The 20,194-nt window shown below is 39.1% G+C and overlaps 1 protein-coding gene across 3 annotated transcripts; it reads left to right on the top strand.

Annotated features, from left to right (window-relative positions):
* Window positions 1-67: 67 nt before the first annotated feature.
* taldo1 (transaldolase 1) lies at window positions 68-19,008 on the top strand. Of its 3 annotated transcripts, none has more exons than XM_069898814.1 (8): window positions 68-168; window positions 5,416-5,539; window positions 9,736-9,843; window positions 11,707-11,838; window positions 12,980-13,155; window positions 15,262-15,459; window positions 17,143-17,288; window positions 18,784-19,008. In XM_069898814.1, exons 2-8 carry the CDS (start codon window positions 5,481-5,483, stop codon window positions 18,814-18,816), a joined length of 852 nt encoding a protein of 283 aa, XP_069754915.1. In that variant the 5' UTR covers window positions 68-168; window positions 5,416-5,480; the 3' UTR covers window positions 18,817-19,008. The 3 variants fall into 3 exon arrangements, with proteins under 3 accessions (XP_069754915.1, XP_069754895.1, XP_069754905.1); XM_069898794.1 differs by lacking the exon at window positions 68-168 and adding an exon at window positions 2,314-2,586; XM_069898804.1 differs by lacking the exon at window positions 68-168 and adding an exon at window positions 2,496-2,586 and having other exon boundaries at window positions 5,363-5,539.
* Window positions 19,009-20,194: the final 1,186 nt, after the last annotated feature.

Below are 20,194 nucleotides of genomic sequence, written 5' to 3'. Positions count from 1 at the left end.
CAAAGAGGAGTGAAGTTAGCATGCTGCAGGGTCATTGTCTCTTTGACAACATGCCAGCAGGGAAGTAACATGCTCCGTCAATCCACACAAGTCTGCAAACTCGGATTTCTACTGAGCAAAGAAGGGGAGTCTGCACCATTCTGTGCTGGCCACTCAGTCTACCACAAAGTAATTATTTAATCAGTTATAAGATATGGCTAACTGAAAAAGATGAAGCAAAATAAATTGATACTATACAACAAATTCTACCCCCTTCTCTTCCAAAGTTATTTGGTAATTACATATAATTTCACTACCATTAAAAAAACCCCACAAACTCACGAGAAGATTTAAATTGACTTATATGTTAATGAAAAAAAATAATAAAAGGACACCATAAGCTTGAAAATTTTAATTCCGTTACATTAGAAGAACATCTAGTTTTTTTCCAAAGTTAGATATGCCATCATGTCGTATAACCATTGAGTGTGAGTAGGAGGGACAGCATATCTCGATCTAATTGTCTAGCAATAAGTGAAGCAAAAAAAACTACATGAGATTGAGACACAGTTCATTTCAAATCAATTACCTTAGTTGATCCAAAAAGAGCAATTAGAGAATTAGGTATTAGATTTGCATTAAGAAATAAAGATAAGGAATGAAACATATCTTCCCAAAATTTGAAAATAGAGGAACAAGACCAAAACATATGTAACAAAGTATCCTCTTCAGTCTTACACCTATCACAATTCAAAGAAATGTTAGAATTACATTTAACCAATTGAACTTTAGAAAAGTAGGCTTGATGTATTACCTTAAATTGTAGAAATGAATGATGGGCAAATAAAGAGGTGGAATTTACCAATTTTAGGATAGAATCTCATGTAGTAACTGAGAATGATAGCTGAAGATCTTGCTCCCATAATTTTTAAAATCTTATCTAGGGAGTTATCCCTAGACTATAATTGTAAATCATATATAACTGATAACAGTTTAAAATTATAAATCCTCCTTATTGTGTTTATAGCAAGGTCCTGAGGAATTCTCAATGACTGTGAATTTTTTTAAAAAACTGCTAATTTGTAAGTATTTTAAAAAATTGTACTTAAGTAACTTACATTGTTCAAATGAAGATAAAATATTATCAATAAATAAATCCTGAAAAGATAGGATACCTGACTTAAATCTTTCATGAAAAGCAGAATCTTCCACAGAAGGTGAAGGAAAGAATTAAATGATATAGGGCTAGGAAGTAAAAATCTATGAAATACAAAAAAAATCTAAATGGAAACCAAATTCTCAAAGTATGTTTAACAACAAAATTATAGTTTAATTATAGTTTAATTTGGAAGCAGCTCTACAAATTCTGTTAATATGTAATAGGAATTTCAGGGAAAAAAAACTTTAAAATGTGGAACCTTTCGCAACAGTGAGTGGTAAAAGCAATTACATACATTTAAAAAGAGGCTGAACAAGCATATTGGACAGTTACTCTGATTGATGATCTAAGATGGAAGGAGGCTCAAGTGGAACTTAAATGCTTACATGGCTTCTGCTTCTGTATCAGTCACCTAATACTGTTGACTCAAACCATCAGCATGTGGAGATGTCAGTGAGGGAATACTGCCAACTGGCACATCCTAGGCTGTAGGAGTAGTGCTGAGGGATGCACTGAGTGCAGCCAATGCAAGGGCCCTGAGTGGAAGGACCACAGTGTAGTCCTCCCATTACTGGGCATTGAGGGTTTGATACTGAGGGAATGTCCCTCAAACAGCAGAGGGGGAAGAAGCGACAAGGTGCCACAGGGATGGGTAATGGTGTTATTTAGAAAACAAATGTAACAATGTACATTAATGGGAATGTATTGATATGATGACAGTGAAAAGACTGAACTTTTTTTATTTTTTGGAAATAATTTATTGTTTTGGGTTTTTTTAATCGGTTTCCCACCTGATGGCTGTGTCATTGATCCTGATGTCTTATTTCAAAAGAAAATTACAAAATCAGACAACTGCAGATCGCAGGAATCTAATACAAGGGAACATACTGAATTGGCTGCAAAGGCTGCCTTGTTTCATCTCTTATTTTAATGACAGGCGAAGCCATTACTCCCATTGGTTGCTTTAATAGAGTTGCTAAGGTCATTGGCTTGTGGCGCGTTGTGATTTGCATAAAGATTACCAGATACCATTGGATAAGCTCATGCCATTGCTCGTGTGATTGGTAAAGAGAACAATGGTTTTTGTCTCGGCCAATCACCTTCCCGCACAAGCTCGGGCTTTTCTCATTGGTTACGCTGCAAGAATGGGTCCCACCACCTTTAACCCATTGGCCGGCACATTGTTGCTGGGCGTCAGCTATTGGTGTAGCCGCGGTGGTCGCTCGAGCCCACTCGTTTCGCCTCATCCTCGGTGAGCGTCCATTGGCTGCGCGCCTCCCTCCGACCACCTCCCGCGGAAGCGACCCACCGGCTGGCCCGCCCTCCCGATATACCCGGCCGTGCGATGGCAGAGTGCGAATCGTTGGTCAAGAGGCAGAAGATGGCGTCGGTGCTCGATCAGCTCAAGGAGTTGACGGTGGTGGTGGCCGACACCGGCGACTTCAACGGTGAGAGCCGGGCCCGCGCTCTTAGGGGGATGGGACCTGACCGAGGGGATCGGATCCCGGCGGAGATGGTGCCCGGCCTGACCCTGTGCCTGGATCGCGGAGCCCCCTGACCTGCTATCGCCCCCCTCGGCGGCTGGCAGCCCTGTCTCCCCGAGGAGTTTCCCTGCGGGCTCCTTGCCCCCACCCCACGGTGCTGTGGGCACCCAGCCCCTTTCCCTGTGACCCAGCACCAACGCCACCTCTTCGAGGAGCCAAGTCTGCGATTCCTACTGGTTAACTGATGGGCAGATTGAATCCATTCTCTTCCGTGAGGCTCCTTTGAAATTGCTTTAGAAAATAAAATGGAAGTTGTAGTGAAATAGCTGATATCTGTTAGTTGTAAAGTTTATGATTTGGTAAAGACCTGGTCTTCTCGTGTTGTGCAACATGGCACTTTTTTTTTGCCTGAAGTGAAAGGGAGGGAACAAGGACATTGTTGAATTCAAGATGGGCATATCCACCAGCCTCAATTTTAGTTCATGGTTAGTGGATACAATCAACATGTTGTGACCCATCAAATAAAAGTAATGTAAGGATGTAGCAAGAGGTAGAACCATTATAATAGGCAATGTCTTATTATTTTGCTTCAAGCTTAATTTTGAGGGCTAGCAAAGTTATAAGGGTCATCTTTGTCACATTGAGCAGTATTTTCACAATCTCGGTTATTATGCTCGGTAACTCAAAATCTTCACATCCTTTCTATAATTTTTCAGCCTTGTCATTGCTTCCCTACATTAGTTCCTGGTTGGTTATCACGTCTTTAAATTCACATTTGTATTTTCAGATTCTTTGTTAATCTCAGGAATCTTGAAACCCTTGGCAACTATATGTGCTTCCAACATTTCTGATCTCTTGAATGTCTTGATATTGCTCCACAATGAGTGGTGGAACTTCAGTTGCCAAGAGAACGAGCTCTGGAATTTGCCCTCCTAACTCACCCCTTGGATTTCAAGATTCCTTTATTATTATAAGGAGATGCCTTACATAGTCACTATAGTGTCTGTGGATTTGCCTTCTACCCTCCTCTGCAGCTCCATGGCCTCCTACCTGCAAACCCAAATTCTTCGATCTGAACCTCTAATGTGATCAGGTAACTGTTAGTGCCGGAGGCACTTTGGGAGCTTTTCTTGACATGGATGCCCTCATGAACCCTGATCCCGCTACCTAGCTCCCATGATCCATTCTTCAGCAGCCTGGTGTGAGTCTGTCAACTGCCAGTCTCCAGTAGCTTGTGCGAGTCTTTCAGCTGCTGAGCTCCTCTGGTGTGCTACTGTGGTGGTGCTTCTCCTCAGTGGAAGGGTTGGGTGGGAGTGGATGTTCTCCCACCCTGCAATTGTCTGCTGATTTCCCCCAGAGCCTACAAGCCTTGTGGTCTGCTGCCGTTCTTGAGCATGGACCTCGAGAATTATTCTTATGGCTAATGAGTTTTGAATGAAACTGACAAAAAGATGATGGACCAGATTGTACATATCCAGTCACTTCTTACATTCAACCACTGCACTGATCCTATGGCCACAACCCATCTTCTGTGATTGCTCAGTTTCCAACTACTCAGGACCTTGCTTCTGTTGCTGTCCTATCAATGGGCTCGATTGCAAGTTTGATCCAGGCCTCTAGACAACTCCCAACCTGTACCACCCTGACCATATTTGACACTTAAATGAAAAGGCCAGTGATCAAATGATCTAGCTGAAGCAATCATTAATCCAAGAAGCCTAATGAGAAGTCTGGGTCCCTCTGCTTAGTACATTACAAGATTTCCACTGGATGATGAGCATTTGTGACCAACAGCATGTTCTGTATTTCTGCAATGCAATTTGCAGGCATGGAAATGTAGCATGTTCTTGTTTGTACACTAGCTGGCTAGCAATTTTCTACAGAATGGCTGGCTAACCATGGAGTTCCAACCTAATATCGCTACAATGCCAGCAGGAGGAGAGGGAGTAGGAGGAAGATAATTAAATGTTATGCAGCAAAACAGTTTCATTTCTGGCTCTGACTTGGCCTTGGAAGGAGGATGTGATATTTGTCAAATGAATAACTTGTACAATTTTTAAATTGTATTGAAACAATATTGGAAATGAATGGTTAGTCAGATTAATGGGTCAATTTGAGAAGCAAATTATAGAGCTTGTGTGGAGTTGACTAATTGCCTTTGTGAAATTTCTATAATTTGCTCTAAGAACTTGGTTTATTTATGACATTACACTTGGGGTTCTTCTGCGAGCAGTCCAGCAAGTTATCTCTCACATTCATAAAGCTTTGCAACAAGCTTGATTTTTAGAGTGCAGGGAGAGGAACATTTGTTTATTTTTGAGAAACATTTGATTGTCATGCTTTTTTTGGTGATTTTAATGCTTTTGTGGCATTTTGCATCTTTGCAGGTAAGAAGTTCATTTTCAACTATAGTATTTAAAACTGCATTCAAATTATGCACAAGGCTCTTTGATCAGTATGTGAGTTATAAATAGCTGCGTGATTTGTTGTAATTTGAGCCACTTCTGCATTCCTTGACTCGTTATTCAACATCCAGGCAAAATACAAATTGCTGAGTCATGTTGACTAGAGAAAACTATTGGTGGATTATTAACAGTACATCTTAATTACAGTTTTAATTTGTTTGTTGCTTTAGATAGAGGAAAATGCAAGTGTGGGATTAATTAATATGCAATTCCCCTTAAAATGAGAGAAACTGCTATATTTCATGATTTTTTTTCATTCCTTATGTTTGTTTAAGATGCGAGCTTGAAGTTGTAACCTGTGGCTGAATCTTTTGCATTTCCTATGCAGCCATTGATGCATACAAACCACAGGATGCCACAACCAACCCTTCACTTATTCTTGCTGCTGCTCAGATGCCAACCTATAAAAAACTGTTGGATGATGCTATTGAATATGGAAAGAGCCATGGCGGGTAAGGTCTTTCAGCTCAAACCTAAGAATGATGATTTTAGTGATTTTTATTGAATGCAAGAGGTGATCCAGTCACAGGAAGCAGACAACTAATAGTCCTATTAAAGAATTAGAAGCACTTCTAAGGGGTGACAAGCAGTTTGTACATTCTCCCCGTATCTGCATGGGATTCCTCTAGGAGCTCTGGTATCCTCCCACGGTTCAAAACATACTGGGATAGTTGGTCATTTGGGAGTAATTGGGTAGCACAGGCTAGTGGGCTAGAAGGGCCTGTTACCATGCTGTGTCTAAATGTTTAAAAAATATTTTCTGTTTCTCCAGATTTCTCCAAAAGATGGCTGTGTGATTTTCACCAATTATGTTTCCGTATCAGGATTTATTGTCATGAACAAGTCATGAAATTCGGTGTTTTGCGGCAGCATGTAGCGCAAGCATTCATATTATAACCATTTTGCAACATTACTATAAAATAAAAATAATAATTAGTGCACGAAAAGTAAGGCAGCGTCTTTACTTTCAAAGCAACATTTACTACTGAAATATTAAAGTGACTTGAATATGAAGTATGTATTTTATAAATCTACATTTATAAAATAAGCTTTTGATAAAATTATGAGGTTCATTGATATTGTTTGTCATCTTGGAGCAGAGAGAGTTTACTTTTAATCCTTTTGACGTGGGGAACAACAATCAGATTTCAGTGCCTATTAATTTGGCTGGGAAGAACTGCACTAATTAGTCTATTCTATTCTTATCTGTCCACTTACAACCAGAGAATTGCCTGGAATACTGCTTTTGCAATGTTTCCTCACTTTTTCCAACTATCATCTTTATATCTTCCCTTTGTCCTTTGCATGCAACCCCTTGGTGACATCACTTGAAAGAAATGTCATTTTCCATTGATCTACCTGACTATTATCTCTCCATTTCCAAACTTAGCCAGTTAATCTAAAATCCAAAGCTAAATGTGGAGAAATTTCTTCCAACAAAAGATGGTTAAAAAATGAAAGCCATAGTTTTTGAACCTCATCTGTCTCCATTGCAAATGTTTGAAATTGAATGAAATTGGTGATGATCTCGCTGTAAGATTTTGGTACTATTTTGAAATGGGGCATCTTTCATATCATATTGCTTGCCTCTCTTTATCTGAATAAAGCCTGAATTTATTGTTTTAGACATAGCTATTCCAAAGTTCTGACTGGTATCCATCCTACGTTAAAATTAGTGTATTTTAACCTGCACATAAAACTGCTCACCCTATTGATTACCATTTTTATTTAATATCCACCAACATTACAATCATCGAGTAGTAGTTTGTCGGCTGCCTCCATGGATGTGAAATGGAAATCACCAGAAAGGTTTTAAGAATGAATTCAAGGTTACCAATGGAAAATGGGCTATTTCCAGTACAGAATTCACAATGAATGACCTTTGTCACACAGGAAGCTTTTCACTTTGAATGCTTGTGCTTCGACAACCAAACCTCAGATTTCTCTGTACAGCTTCAATTCAGAGCATTTATTAATGAAATTCTGATGCTATTTATAGGATTTATAAATATTGTGCCATAAGTTGTCTATTCTTGCATTCTCTTTGCAGAAAGCATTTTATTTATTGCTGTTCTGTTTAATTTTCTCGCCTTTGAAAAAGGCACAAATGGGTGGAAGTAATTTATTTAATATTTCAATTAGTTCAAAATGAAATTCTTTTTTTTTTTTAAAAACAATGTTAAGTCCAGAATAGGAATATTATAAGTTTGCTATGAGCACCTAGAATTATTTTTACATGTTTTCTATATAGCTTGAAGTAATTCAAATTCTGAATGGCACCAAAATGCACATTTTGGCTTTATGCAAATTGTGTATGTTAGCAATAGAAACAAGAGAAGATAACGTGGCCTTCTGAGACTAATAATTTGGTAAGGACAAGGTTTAGACTCTGGAAGGCCAAGTCTTATTTAATTCTCACATCCTTCAATCTTGAAACAGGGTATACATTGATTCTGATCTTGATTAAGTTCACCGAATCACGGTGAGTACAGCAGTGGAGGAGACCATTTGTCCAGTTGAGACTGTATGAGCTCAATGCAAGAGCAAATGAGCTAGTCCAAGTCCTATGGTTTCTTCTCTGAGCTGTGACGACTCTTTCCTTTCAAATTCTTCCTTGAGTTCCACTGCTATGTCTGGCACTGAATTCCAATGTGTGGCTTCAGGATCTTTGCCAGTCATCTTTATTTTACTTTTTTTTTGAGAGGAATTTCTCATTATCTACACTGATCTTTAGCAATCATTTTCAAGGAAGATATCCTTAATTTCTCCAGTCTATCCATATATCGAAGATCCTCATCCCTTGAATCAATTTAGATTTTTTTTTGTGAATCCTACAAAACTGTTTCCTCTTTCCTGAAGGACGATATGTAGAACTAGCCATTCTGCTGTGCAGTATTTTATAAAACCTGATCCTGACCCTTAGGTAGAAAATATTTTTTTTAAATTCAAGAGCTAATGCAGGCATGGGGATGATTTCATTGCAGGCCTTCCCAAAGAGGCATTCATAAACTGGACGTAGTATTGCTTCTGACCTGGCAGGCTCATCCTATGAACATCTGGTTTGAGCTCTGATGGGTGTCAGTGACCACTTTGCCAAACACAAATGCCTTTTTTTCTTTGAAGTGGCATCACTCACTCTCTAGAGGTTACTCTCTAGAGGTTAAGATATTTGCTCTTGTTTATGTGTGTCTTTTAGAGCTGACTCTCAAGATCCTACATGCAATATGAAGTTCTATCAGCTGCGCCATCTTGTAATATCAAGACAGTAGTTGCATTGGAACCTGTGCAACATCACACCTGAACAACAAAATTCTGAGAACCTTGCATGAGTAGATTGTTATTTGAATCTTTTAGAAGTGACATTGGGATGGCAAAAGATTATTATAATGTCACCATGTTCTGTCAAAGATACAAGGGCATTGTTTCTTTCAGTCATCAACACATTTCTGTTAGCCTTTTCCTGAGCTGCTGGAAGTGCACAGCAGGTCGGATAGCATCCATAGATAGAAATGGTCAGTCATTGTTTTGGATCGGGAAACTTTATGGAGACTAAGGTAGATCTGACAGCATTCAGGAGCTCAAGATTTCCAGAATCTGCAGTCTTGGAAAAAAATGTTTCTCGACATCTTGGCGCTAAAAGGCTAAATTCCTAAGATTATACTCCTTTGTTCTATGTCCTCTACATTTCACTGAAAGTTTTTTTTTATTAGAATGTTTAAGGTTGTATTTTGCTCTTCTAGACTCCAATGAGTGAAGATAGGTCTTGCTCATTTCCGCCTCAAAAGGCAACCTTCTCATTCCAGGAATCCAACTCTGCACTGACTCCCAAGAAAGTAATCCTTCAGATACAGGACTAAAATTGTACGCTGTCCTCCATTCAGCAAAAGTCTCAGCAAGAATCCGTGAGGTGACCAGAGCCTTCAATGTAGCCGTTGATGTTTTCTTGCAGAGGCTGATAATATCTGTCAACTTTATTTACCTGTATAAATACTGAATCTATTCCTCTGGATGAAAGGCTGATAAATTCACTGACAAATGATCAGTGCATAGGTAGGATATTTTATGGGAGCAACTTAGTACTCGAGCTTTCCTTGAATTGTAAATGCTCTTGGGCAGCATGGTTAGTGTAGTGGTTGGCACAATGCTATTACTGCACCAGTAATCTGATTTCAAATCTGGTGCTGTATGTAAGGAGTTTATACATTCTCCCTATGTTTGCCTGGGTTTCCTTCGGGTGCTGTGGTTTCTTCGCACACTTATAAAAGTGTACAGGGAGTGTAGGTTAATTGGTGTATGGGGCGGGGGGCGGGGGTTATGGGCTGATGGGCCAGTTACCGCACTGGATGTCTAGATTTGAAAAAAAATTGCAGACAGGGCTGCAGTAATGGTGAATTGTAGATTCCTTGGTATATGCCTGTTTATTTGCTGTGTAACAATGATTTGGAATTGTTGCAATAGTTGTCTGTTTCATAGCAGAACATGGCCTGTTAATAGGTTATATTTCTATATGATATTTTCCTTGTGTTGGATTTCATTGTTCATTTATTTTTTTTAGAAAACTGAGTTCAGTCGCCCGAATTTGGATATCAAATGCAGTAGTTGACTTGCTGAAAATTCATGACTAAGAATCTGACGTGTTTTTTTCCAGATGTGAGGAAGAACAGATGTCCAACGTCATAGACAAATTGTATATTAATTTTGGGGTAGAAATTTTGAAGAAAGTTCCAGGCAGAGTGTCCACTGAAGTTGATGCAAGGTAAATTAAATTAGCATCAAGTTTCGATACAGTCGATCGATTCAGATATTTTAAAAATCGTACCCCATAGGACGAGTGGATTATCAAAAATACTTTGTGTACCTGTAACCGAGATTCTTCGTGGCAATTTGAAGTAATTTGTGGATCTCTGGACTGTTGAGAATGTTTCATGTTTTTTCGTTTGTGACGAATTGTTCTATCGCTAACCCCCCTGAGAAGGATCCTAATGTTTCTGTCTTTCCATTTTAAAATCAAAGATAAAATTGTCTCAATTTGAAAATCTGAGTGGGACTGAAGTCAGTTCTATCATCTTTGTAAGGATATGATAAAACACAAAAGTGTTTCATTCAGTTTGCAAAGCAGTTACCATTATAAATTATTGCTCCTGCAACAAAATTACCTTGCAGTTTTCGGTCAATGTTTATTCACTTATTTATTCTTTGAGATCAGGGCATGATGAGCAAGGCCCTCAATGATCTGCCATCCCCAATTGCCATTGAGAAGATGACTGGCCTGCGATCTGAATTGCTGCATCCTTCTGGTGAACATGGTCCTTCAGTGCTTCTGGGTAGGGAGTTCCAGGATTTAGATCCGGTGAGGGGAAAGGATGATGGATTTCCAAATCAAGAAAACTTGTAATTTGGTAGAGAACCTGAAGGAAGGTTCTAAATGCCTCCTGCCTAGGTCTTTCTCTGTGAAGGAGCAGTTGTGCTGAAGTACTTGCCGTACATTATGTAGATGGTGTACACTGAACTGGTGGTTCAAGGAAATGGGGGGGGGGGGGGGGGGGGTGATGATGTGCCATTTAAGCATTTGGCTTTGTTCAGGGGGATCATTTCATGAGGCATGCAGACTATTCCATCACATTCCCGATTGGGCCCTTTTGATGGTGAAAAGGTCAGTTGCTAATCATACAAGTATTATAGTTTGGTGGCTGGTGCAGTTGACTTTCTTGTCCATGGTGATGGTGGTCTCAGTGATTGGAATGCCTCTGAATTTGAGGGTAAGTCTCCAACTCTCTAGTGATGGAGACGAGCATTGCTTGACACTTGTAGCACAAAAAAAGACTTGCCACATCTGTTCATGTCTGAATGATGTCTATTCATGAACAGCTGTGAATAGAATTTAGCATTGTTCAACCCTAAACAAACATCCTAACTGATCGAGTAATGGAAGGAAGGTCATTGATGAAGCTGAAAATGAGAGTGGGCTGAAGGGACAACCTGAGAACCTCCATTTGTGGTTTTCTAGGGCTGAGATTTTTTTTTTATCAACTGACATAATCATATTCTAACTCCTATGTGTGAGGTGTGTTTTCCATCTTGAAGGCCACTGATTTCATTTTTACCAGAGATCTTTGATCCCAGTCTTGATCGAAATCTGCTGTGATGTCAAAGCTTATTTCCCTTCCCTCACCTTGGAATTCAGCTGTTTGATAATCTGAAAATCAAGACTGACATCAAGTCTGGTGTGGTGTGTGGTAAGCCTTAAATGGAATATTGGTGAGCAGGTCATTAGTGAATAAGTGCTGCTTGTTAGCACTGTTAATGATGTCTTCTATCATTTTGAAGAAGCATGGTGATTAGCCAGATTGAATTTCTCCTGTTTTTTTTTTCATGAAAGGGCCTATCTGGGCAATTTACACAATGTCAGATGGATGTCAGTTTTGAACTGTAACAGTTTGGTTGCTATCATACAATACTTTTATATGTGGACATCTTATTTGTGCTGAATTGATTGAATTTTAAAATAAGTATGTCAGAAATAACAAGGTCAATAAAATAGAATGCGGGCAGAAAACTGAATCTTGTTTTGTGATTAATAACTTGTATTTGCCTTTTGCTCACTTTTTGAAATGTGTAGGTTATCTTTTAACAAAGATGCCATGGTCTCAAAAGCACAAAGTCTAATTCAGATGTACAAGGACGCAGGAATCAACAAGGATCGCATTCTTATCAAACTTGCTTCCACGTGGGAGGGAATTCAGGCTGGCAAGTGAGTGATGTTTGGTTACTGTGCAAATTATTTTGAATATCAAATGCGCACATTGGGTGGGTGTGATTATTATTAGGTATTTAATTATAATTGTGGGAATCATTCAGTTCATGCATAGAATGCAAATTCGACTGTAAACTAGATTATGTTCATTTGAAATTTAGCAAATGTTGGAACTTGATAATGTAGAACCACTTGGAAATTATTGTGGATGCATTTGCTTGATTTAATGGGAACTCAAATGACAAGGTATATTTCAGTGTTCCTGCTGTAACTTTATAGTGCTTCTAAACTTGCCAAAGTTGCACATTTATCTCAAGCCAATAGCTAGACAAATTACCGTAAATATTGGTGTATAATGCAACATTCCCCCCCCCCTCCCCCCCCATTTTCAAGGGGGAAAAATACGACCCACCCCCCCACTTGCCTGAGTCGCGGTCCCTTCTCTCACGACTCCCTCACCCACCTGAGACGCGCTGCCATCTCTCATGACCTCGCCGGCCAAGTGGTGCTGCTGTCTACCGCTCGCCCGGCCGCCTGAGTCGCGATGCCGTCTCTCCGGCCTGAGTCACAAGTTGCAGATTTTTAAAAAAAAATTTTACTCTCGTGTATAATGCAAACCCCCCCCCATTTTTGGGCGGAAAAATTTGCATTATACTCGAATATTTACGGTTACAGTTTGCGAACTGAATTTTACATTTTAACTTTTTAAAGAAAGTCGTTACTTCAGAATTCAAATTGTTGAAATCTGATAGACTAAAATAAAATCTGCATTACTACAGTATTCACAGCATTTAACAAGGGCAAAAAAATGGTGTCTGCCCTCAGCAGCATTAAAATCATGGATAGGCTGTTCAGTCTAACATTAGCTTGCTGTTTGCATTAACTCCTTTCACTCTCACAGCTAGTTGAATTTGCATATCCCAATGAGTTATAATATTTGTATGATTAGCAACATGAGAAAATAAAAGGCTGTTGAGGGGCATCTGTTTCTTTTTCCTTCAATATTGAGCAGCCATCTTAGAAGTTGAATTTGATGATCCGATCAAATATTTAAAAAAAAAAAGACCAAGCCTGACATCTATGTGCAGTTTACTATTTCAGTTGGACATGGCTCAACCAGAATAACCATCTGTTTCAGAATCCTTGAAGAGCAGTGTGGCATCCATTGCAACATGACTCTGCTTTTCTCATTTGCTCAGGCAGTTGCCTGTGCAGAGGCTGGAGTCACACTAATTTCCCCATTTGTGGGTCGTATTCTGGACTGGCATGTGGCCAATACAGATCAGAAAAGCTTCAAACCTTGTGAAGATCCAGGTACATTTTGTATGTTTTTCATTCGCCAATAATTTGGGATTTAAAAAAAATAATTATGACTGTTTTATTGCCTGAAGTCCGTATTGAGATTTTCTGCTCTTCTTTAATTAACTACTCTTTGCAGACGATGCCGCTTTAGTTGCCCATTCAGAGCCAGCTCTTCAGCGCTTGACGTCCTGTTTTGCGGAAACTGCCAAAATGTTTGGCCTGGAAGTCAGCCTGAAGAAAGCTGAGGTCCTCCATCAGCCAGCTCCCCACCATGACTACCACCCCCCCCCCCCCCCCACATCTCCATCGGGCACACAAAACTCAAAACAGTCAACCAGTTTACCTATCTTGGCTGCACCATTTCATCGGATGCAAGGATCGACAGCGAGATAGACAACAGACTCGCCAAGGCAAATAGCGCCTTTGGAAGACTACACAAAAGAGTCTGGAAAAACAACCAACTGAAAAACCTCACAAAGATTAGCGTATACAGAGCCGTTGACATACCCACACTCCTGTTCGGCTCGAAATCATGGGTCCTCTACCGGCTTCACCTACGGCTCCTAGAACGCTTCCACCAGCGTTGTCTCCGCTCCATCCTCAACATTCATTGGAGCGACTTCATCCCTAACATCGAAGTACTCGAGATGGCAGAGGCTGACAGCATAGAATCCACGCTGCTGAAGATCCAACTGCGCTGGGTAGGTCACGTCTCCAGAATGGAGGACCACCGCCTTCCCAAGATCGTGTTATATGGCGAGCTCTCCACTGGCCACCGTGACAGAGGTGCACCAAAGAAGAGGTACAAGGACTGCTTAAAGAAATCTCTTGGTGCCTGCCACATTGACCACCGCCAGTGGGCTGATATCGCCTCAAACCGTGCATCTTGGTGCTTCACAGTTCGGCGGGCAGCAACCTCCTTTGAAGAAGACCGCAGAGCCCACCTCACTGACAAAAGACAAAGGAGGAAAAACCCAACACCCAACCCCAACCAACTAATTTTCCCCTGCAACCGCTGCAATCGTGTCTGCCTGTCCCACATCGGACTTGTCAGCCACAAACGAGCCTGCAGCTGACATGGACATTTACCCCTCCATAAATCTTCATCCGTGAAGCCAAGCCAAAGAAAGAAGATTAATTAAGAGGGCTCTTAAACCCACTGAGGGTTAGAATCAGAATTTATTGTCATGAAATTTGTTTTTTTTTGGCGGCAGCGTCATAGTGCAAACATTCATATTATAAACTGTCTTACAATCTTATGACATTATTAAAAAAAAATTAAAAACCATAGGGCACGAAAAGTAAGGCAGTGTCTTTGGTTCATTGATTATTCAGGAATCTGATGGCAGCAGGGAAGAAGCTGTCCTTGTGCTGCTGAGTGCATGTCTTTATGCTCCTGTATCTTTTTCCTGTTGGTAGCAGAGTAAAGAGGGCCTGGCCTGGGTGGTGGGGGTCTTTGAGGATAGAGGCTGCTTTTTTAAGTTAGTCATTTACCCTAAATTTAAATAGTATCATTTGTATGAAGCTGTACCAGATTGTTTAGAAATTTGATCCCAATAGGAAATTCAAACCTTGAGCAGGGGCATCATTAATTTATCTCCACATCGATAACAGCACCCACCTCTCCCTTGTCAGATAAAATCCACACTGGTATATTTGTTTCTACCAAGACTTAACAGTCCCATTGCATTCCAATTGTCCAATTGCCATAAACTCTGCCCATATCCTGTTCAACCATTGACTGTTGATCTATGTTGGCTGATGGAATAACTCCAACTTGCCCTTGTTTTCAGATCCCTGAGTGTTGGCCCCTATTTCTCCATGTCTGTTGTCTAATTCAGCTTTGGCTTCTTGAAAATCCCAAACTTTCCCTGCTAACTGCTGGGCCTTTGCTTCCAAAGCACTTGCTGCAGCAATCCAGAACATTCCAGACTCCTCTCCATTGTTTGCTTCACCCTCTTATGCACCCTTTTATATTTTATGCATACTTACTTGTGATCTAAACACTTCTGATGAGATTTTTTTCTCTTCATGGGAATAGTGAAGGGCAAGCCCATCCTGTCTCTAGTAATATCTGAAGATTTACCTACCTTGTGTATCTTTCTCATTTGGCTCCAGGTGTACTAAGTGTAACAAAGATCTACAACTATTACAAGAAGTTTGAGTACAAGACTATTGTCATGGGTGCATCTTTCCGTAACGCTGGTGAAATCAAAGCATTGGCAGGTTGTGATTATCTAACAATATCTCCAAAATTGCTGGAAGAACTCAGCAAAGACAATGAGCAGCTAATTCCAGCTTTGAATGCGAAAAAAGGTATGTCATCTCCCAAGGCCGAAGGTGTCAAACAACAATTTGCTCAGTGTATTAAAACCCTTGAACACGAACAAAGTTAAAATAGACGATGAGTGGTTTTCATTTTGTCGTAAGCTGATTGTTAGTGAAAAATGTTTTGGATGTGCTGAATACAACCACAGATTTCAACATTATACACCTTGACTGTAAATGGCACAGGAAATGTGTAGCATCATCGTTTGTTGATATCTTTTTTGGTTGCATATGCCGTAATAGTCTCCAAAAATATTTGAAAGTAATTTTTTTTGTCTGAACATACAGAATATATGAAAGTGCACTTGTATTATGAAGTGTAGATTATGGAACGTAGCTATGCAGAGGATGCAGTTTGATATGTTGCAGTGTTTTGAAATGTGAAACTGCTCCATGATGTTTGGCGCAAGCACTGGTTAAGCATCTGTGCTGATCAGGTAAAAATGTATGTATTTTAATGCAACGCTATAAAATCTGGAAATCTTACAAGCACTGCATAATGCTGAAAAAAATATTTGGTTGGTCAGCATCTATTGAAAGGGAAAATGCAAATGGCTCCTAACAATTTTCATCAGGAAGTACATGTTGCTTAAAAGACTTTATTGGAAAGAAACTTGAAAATGCTGGAAATGTTAAGTGGGTTAAATGTTGTTGATCTGAAATGTAAGCTCTCTGCAGTTGCCTGTTTTTCACCAATTTTATTAATTTATTTTTTTGTCATTTGGATATCTAGCACCTGGAGGTTTTGATTCAGCAAATATCTGTTGAGTTTCAATTGTTTGAAATAGTTCATTGTTATTATTTCGCTTTTAAAGTGGAATGTTCCTTTACTGATTTCTCCACATTCATTTCTTTTGGAATTGATGTTGAAGTTTAAAGTTCAAGTAAAAATGCAGGTTTTTACATCAATGTAGTACTTGTATTTCTAAACTCTCCAGGTTTGTTTTTATTCTGTCGGTATTCACTGTCAGTTCGGAGCAAGTTATAGTTCAGAGTTGGAAATGGTTCTTGAGAGGGCTGCAACATACAGTGTGCAGATTTTGATACAATGAATTGACCCATTTTTTTGACAGATGTTGGTTATTTTGCCTGCTTCACTTGGATTAATTTTACTTTGGGACCATTTATTTTTCTGAGGTAGATATTTTATTCATGTACATATTTTGGTAATGATGCCATTGATGAGTATCTATTTTGGGGTCTAGGCATTGGTGGATTGTATGGTTGGAAGGCAGTGCTGATCTTTAACAGCAATGTGCTAACTGCTCCACTAACCTTAGATTTCTTCTTAATGCTCCAATTCCCAATGATATGCAGGTTAACTGGTCACTATCATTTGACCCAAGTGTACAGGTGAATGGTGGAGTCTGGAAATGATGAGAATGTGCTGAGAATAATGTGGCTTTGCTTAGCTGGGTCATCATGGACACTGTGGCCCGAAATGCCTTTTTATTCTCTCTAAAACATAGATCAAATTTAATGTTTAAAATGTATATTCTGTTTATTTTCATTACACTGAACTTGATTTTTATTTTGCTATCCCAATTCTGTGCATGAGACCAATTTTCCTGTAGCAGGTAGCTGACCAGTTGAAACTTCTGATTGTGCATTGTTTAATTAAAGTTTGAGTTAATTTCCAAAGATGCCAACAGTTGCTTTATTTGTATGCAGCTGAAGCACTTGACATCAAAAAAGTTGAAATGAATGAACAGAAGTTTCGTTGGTCTCACAATGAGGATCAGATGGCTGTAGAAAAATTGTCTGATGGAATCCGCAAGTTTTCAGCTGATGCCGTTAAGCTAGAAAACATGCTAAAGGTATGTACGTTTGGAAGCCTGCTAGTTTCATTGGAACTCCTTTCTACAGGAACCACTGTCCTAGTTGGAATTTGTTAAATTAGCTTTAGCAGTGGCAAAGAAATGAATTGCAGTTATTTGGAAGTCCGATACATCTTTGGGTAGGTTAAGGTGCCATGAAGAGCATTAGTTCTCAATCTTTTTTTCCCACTCACTTACCACTTTATGTAATCCCTATGCCATCGGTGCCCTATGATTAGTAAGGGATTGCTTAAGGTGGTATGTGAGTGGGAAGGTTGAGAATTTCTACCCTTCTTCCTATGCACCTCGACCCGCGAGATTCTTAGTTATGAGTAGTTATGAAAAATTTCAAGGTTTGTGCCAGATGATGCTTCTCTAGGCAATTCAAAAACTCTTTCCATTTTTTTTTCTTCCTTTTACTCGTAGCTTTATAGTATCTATATTATGCATTTTTTTTGAGAGGAGGTTGGGTGGGATGGGGTTTGTAGGATGAGGTGAAAACCATTGTGTATGTAACTTCATTTTGGTTCTTATATAAATATTACTACATGTATGAAAATTTTTAAATAAAATATTCAAAAAGAAAGGAACCACTGTGCTCTCATCTATTGCTCTTTACAAATATCCTTGAGCACACACTGGTGAGATTTCATCTCAGAATGGTATGTCATCTGGAGGAGAACCTACTGGTGCTGGCATTCTTTCAGTCGACAGAGCCTGCAGGTTTGAGCTGCTGTCAGGCCAGCCATGGTGGGTATCTGCACTGCACCTTGAAGGCACAGCACACTGCAGCAATAGTGCTTGAGAGCGAATCTTAAATTGGCGGATAAGGCCTCTATCAAGCAAATTGTGTTGTGCTGAATGGCCTTGAGTTTACATGATGCTGTTAAATGCTTAATCTCACTCTAGCTTTCAATTTTGCTGACAATGGAAAATCTTAGCGATGACGGGAAAGTTAAAGATGCAGGTTTGGCGAACTGCTGGTTGAAAAGTGTTTTTTTTTCCTCTGAATAAAACAGAATATTTATGGATTCATTACAGGTGGCTTTTACTTTTGATGTGTTTGGTAAAGCAGATGCCTTGATGTTTAATTGTTCATTGCAGCATAGACATGTTATCTAGCCTTTTATTGTCAATGAGGAAGGAAACCAGTTGATGGGTGTAGGGACAATGGAAGGTATAAAATGTCAATAAACAGATGTTCAAGAGTTGCCATTTTTATTTTGGAGCAGATTGCTGGCATAAAGCACTGGTATAAAGTGGTAATTTTTGAAAAATTAACTGTGGGATAATCGAAAACTCCAATAAACTAGTAGAAGATTAATCATTTGCTGTAGCTTGTCTTCCCAATTGATACTTCTTCAAGTTCTTACCACATATCATGAAGATTAGTTCTTTTTCAAGGGATTGGTGTATGTGATCCAAAACTCAATGGCATTGAACATTACGTCTCATGTCTTTAGGTTAATTGACTCGCTGTTTTACCTTTTTGCAGGAACGGCTTTTTGATGCCAAGAATGGATGCTAGGAAGTCCCTTACACACTTGGATCATTTGAATCACATGGTTTCTTTGAAGATTTGTTCTGCTTCTTTATGACCAATTGTGTAAAATGAACACAATACAGTATACTGTATTGGTGTGTCTGGAATTGGACAGTGCTGAATCTTGGCTTGTGCATTTTGGAGCAATAGTTTCTAATAAATACATCAACATACAAACTTGTTGTCTTTGCAGTAAAGTTCTGCAACTATTTCCCCAATCAGTTTGGAGCAAAATATTGTATTGTGTAGGTGCAACTACCTAAAATAAGTAATAGGTAACTACTTGAATGGATTACTGGTCTATAATAAAAATAATCACTGGTTGATGGGGATACAGTAAATCATCATTTGTATTGTTGATTTACAAGACAATAATGAAACCTTGTTCTGATCTGAATCTGATCTTGGTAAAGCCATTGATCCCCTTGCATAATTTTGTTATGTAAAGTTTCAAAGGACCAGTTACAAAATTTAACCTAATTAAGGGCACTGGTGGATTGATTTTTTAATTTTTTTTTTGCTCCCTTTCTTTAACATAAGCCACAAAATGAGGTGAGTTAATTTTTACATTTTACAGTAATTGATTAATTCTCTCATCCAACTATTTTTCAAAACTTAATTTGATCTTTACCACATTCTGCCACATGGTGGAGATAGTAATTCTGTCATAACTGATAACTCTGTCATCTAGAGCACACATTTAACAATTTTTTAGTAACATTTTACTTGATTTTCCCCAGTGAAATGTAATAAATTCAATTTCCTATGCACAAAAAATATTTTCTCTTTGACCCACACTGGTCATTCTGGGGTTGCCCGTACATTCAAGACCAGTGCCTACTGACCCATTGTAACTCTATTTATGTAAAACAGCTCATTGCATTCCAGATGGATTGGTTGAATGATGGTTTTAAATAGTTTGAATCAATATACAACTAAGACCTAAAAAGGATAGAACAACTGAATAACAAAAATCTGAATGGGCTCTGCAGAGACCACCATTGAACTGCAGTTCTGGGTAAATGGAAAGATGAGTTCTCTTCAAGGAGCATCTGCTGTACTTTTTTGATCAAAGTGTGATATTTAATCTACAAGGGTTAAAATACATGGGGAAAATAATTCCGATCAAAATTATGCCATATAATTTAGAAAAGACAATGGTTTGTTTCAATTGGAGAATTGGTATAGGTTGGTTGAGATTATTTCCACTGTTGGAGTGAAGGGCCTTCCCTGTGCTGACTCCATTTGGTACCATGGAGGCAGGGAATATCATTTTAAATGAGAGCCAAGTTTTTTGGCAATAAAGTTGGAATAATTCTACATGAGAGATCAGTTTGAATTTGTAATTATGTCAGGTGTAAGG

This window comes from Narcine bancroftii, chromosome 1, assembly GCF_036971445.1.
Source record: "Narcine bancroftii isolate sNarBan1 chromosome 1, sNarBan1.hap1, whole genome shotgun sequence".
NCBI lineage: Eukaryota > Metazoa > Chordata > Chondrichthyes > Torpediniformes > Narcinidae > Narcine > Narcine bancroftii.
Note: the sequence above shows the minus strand (reverse complement) of the source record. Positions and strands in the feature narration are given on the sequence as shown.

Coding starts and splice junctions, on each gene's coding strand:
- taldo1 (XM_069898794.1), top strand. CDS start 2,484: ATGGCAGAGTGCGAATCGTTGGTCAAGAGGCAGAAGATGGCGTCGGTG. Junction 11,839..12,979: donor GAGGGAATTCAGGCTGGCAA/GTGAGTGATGTT, acceptor CATCTGTTTCAG/AATCCTTGAAGAGCAGTGTG. Junction 17,289..18,783: donor AGCTAGAAAACATGCTAAAG/GTATGTACGTTT, acceptor ACCTTTTTGCAG/GAACGGCTTTTTGATGCCAA.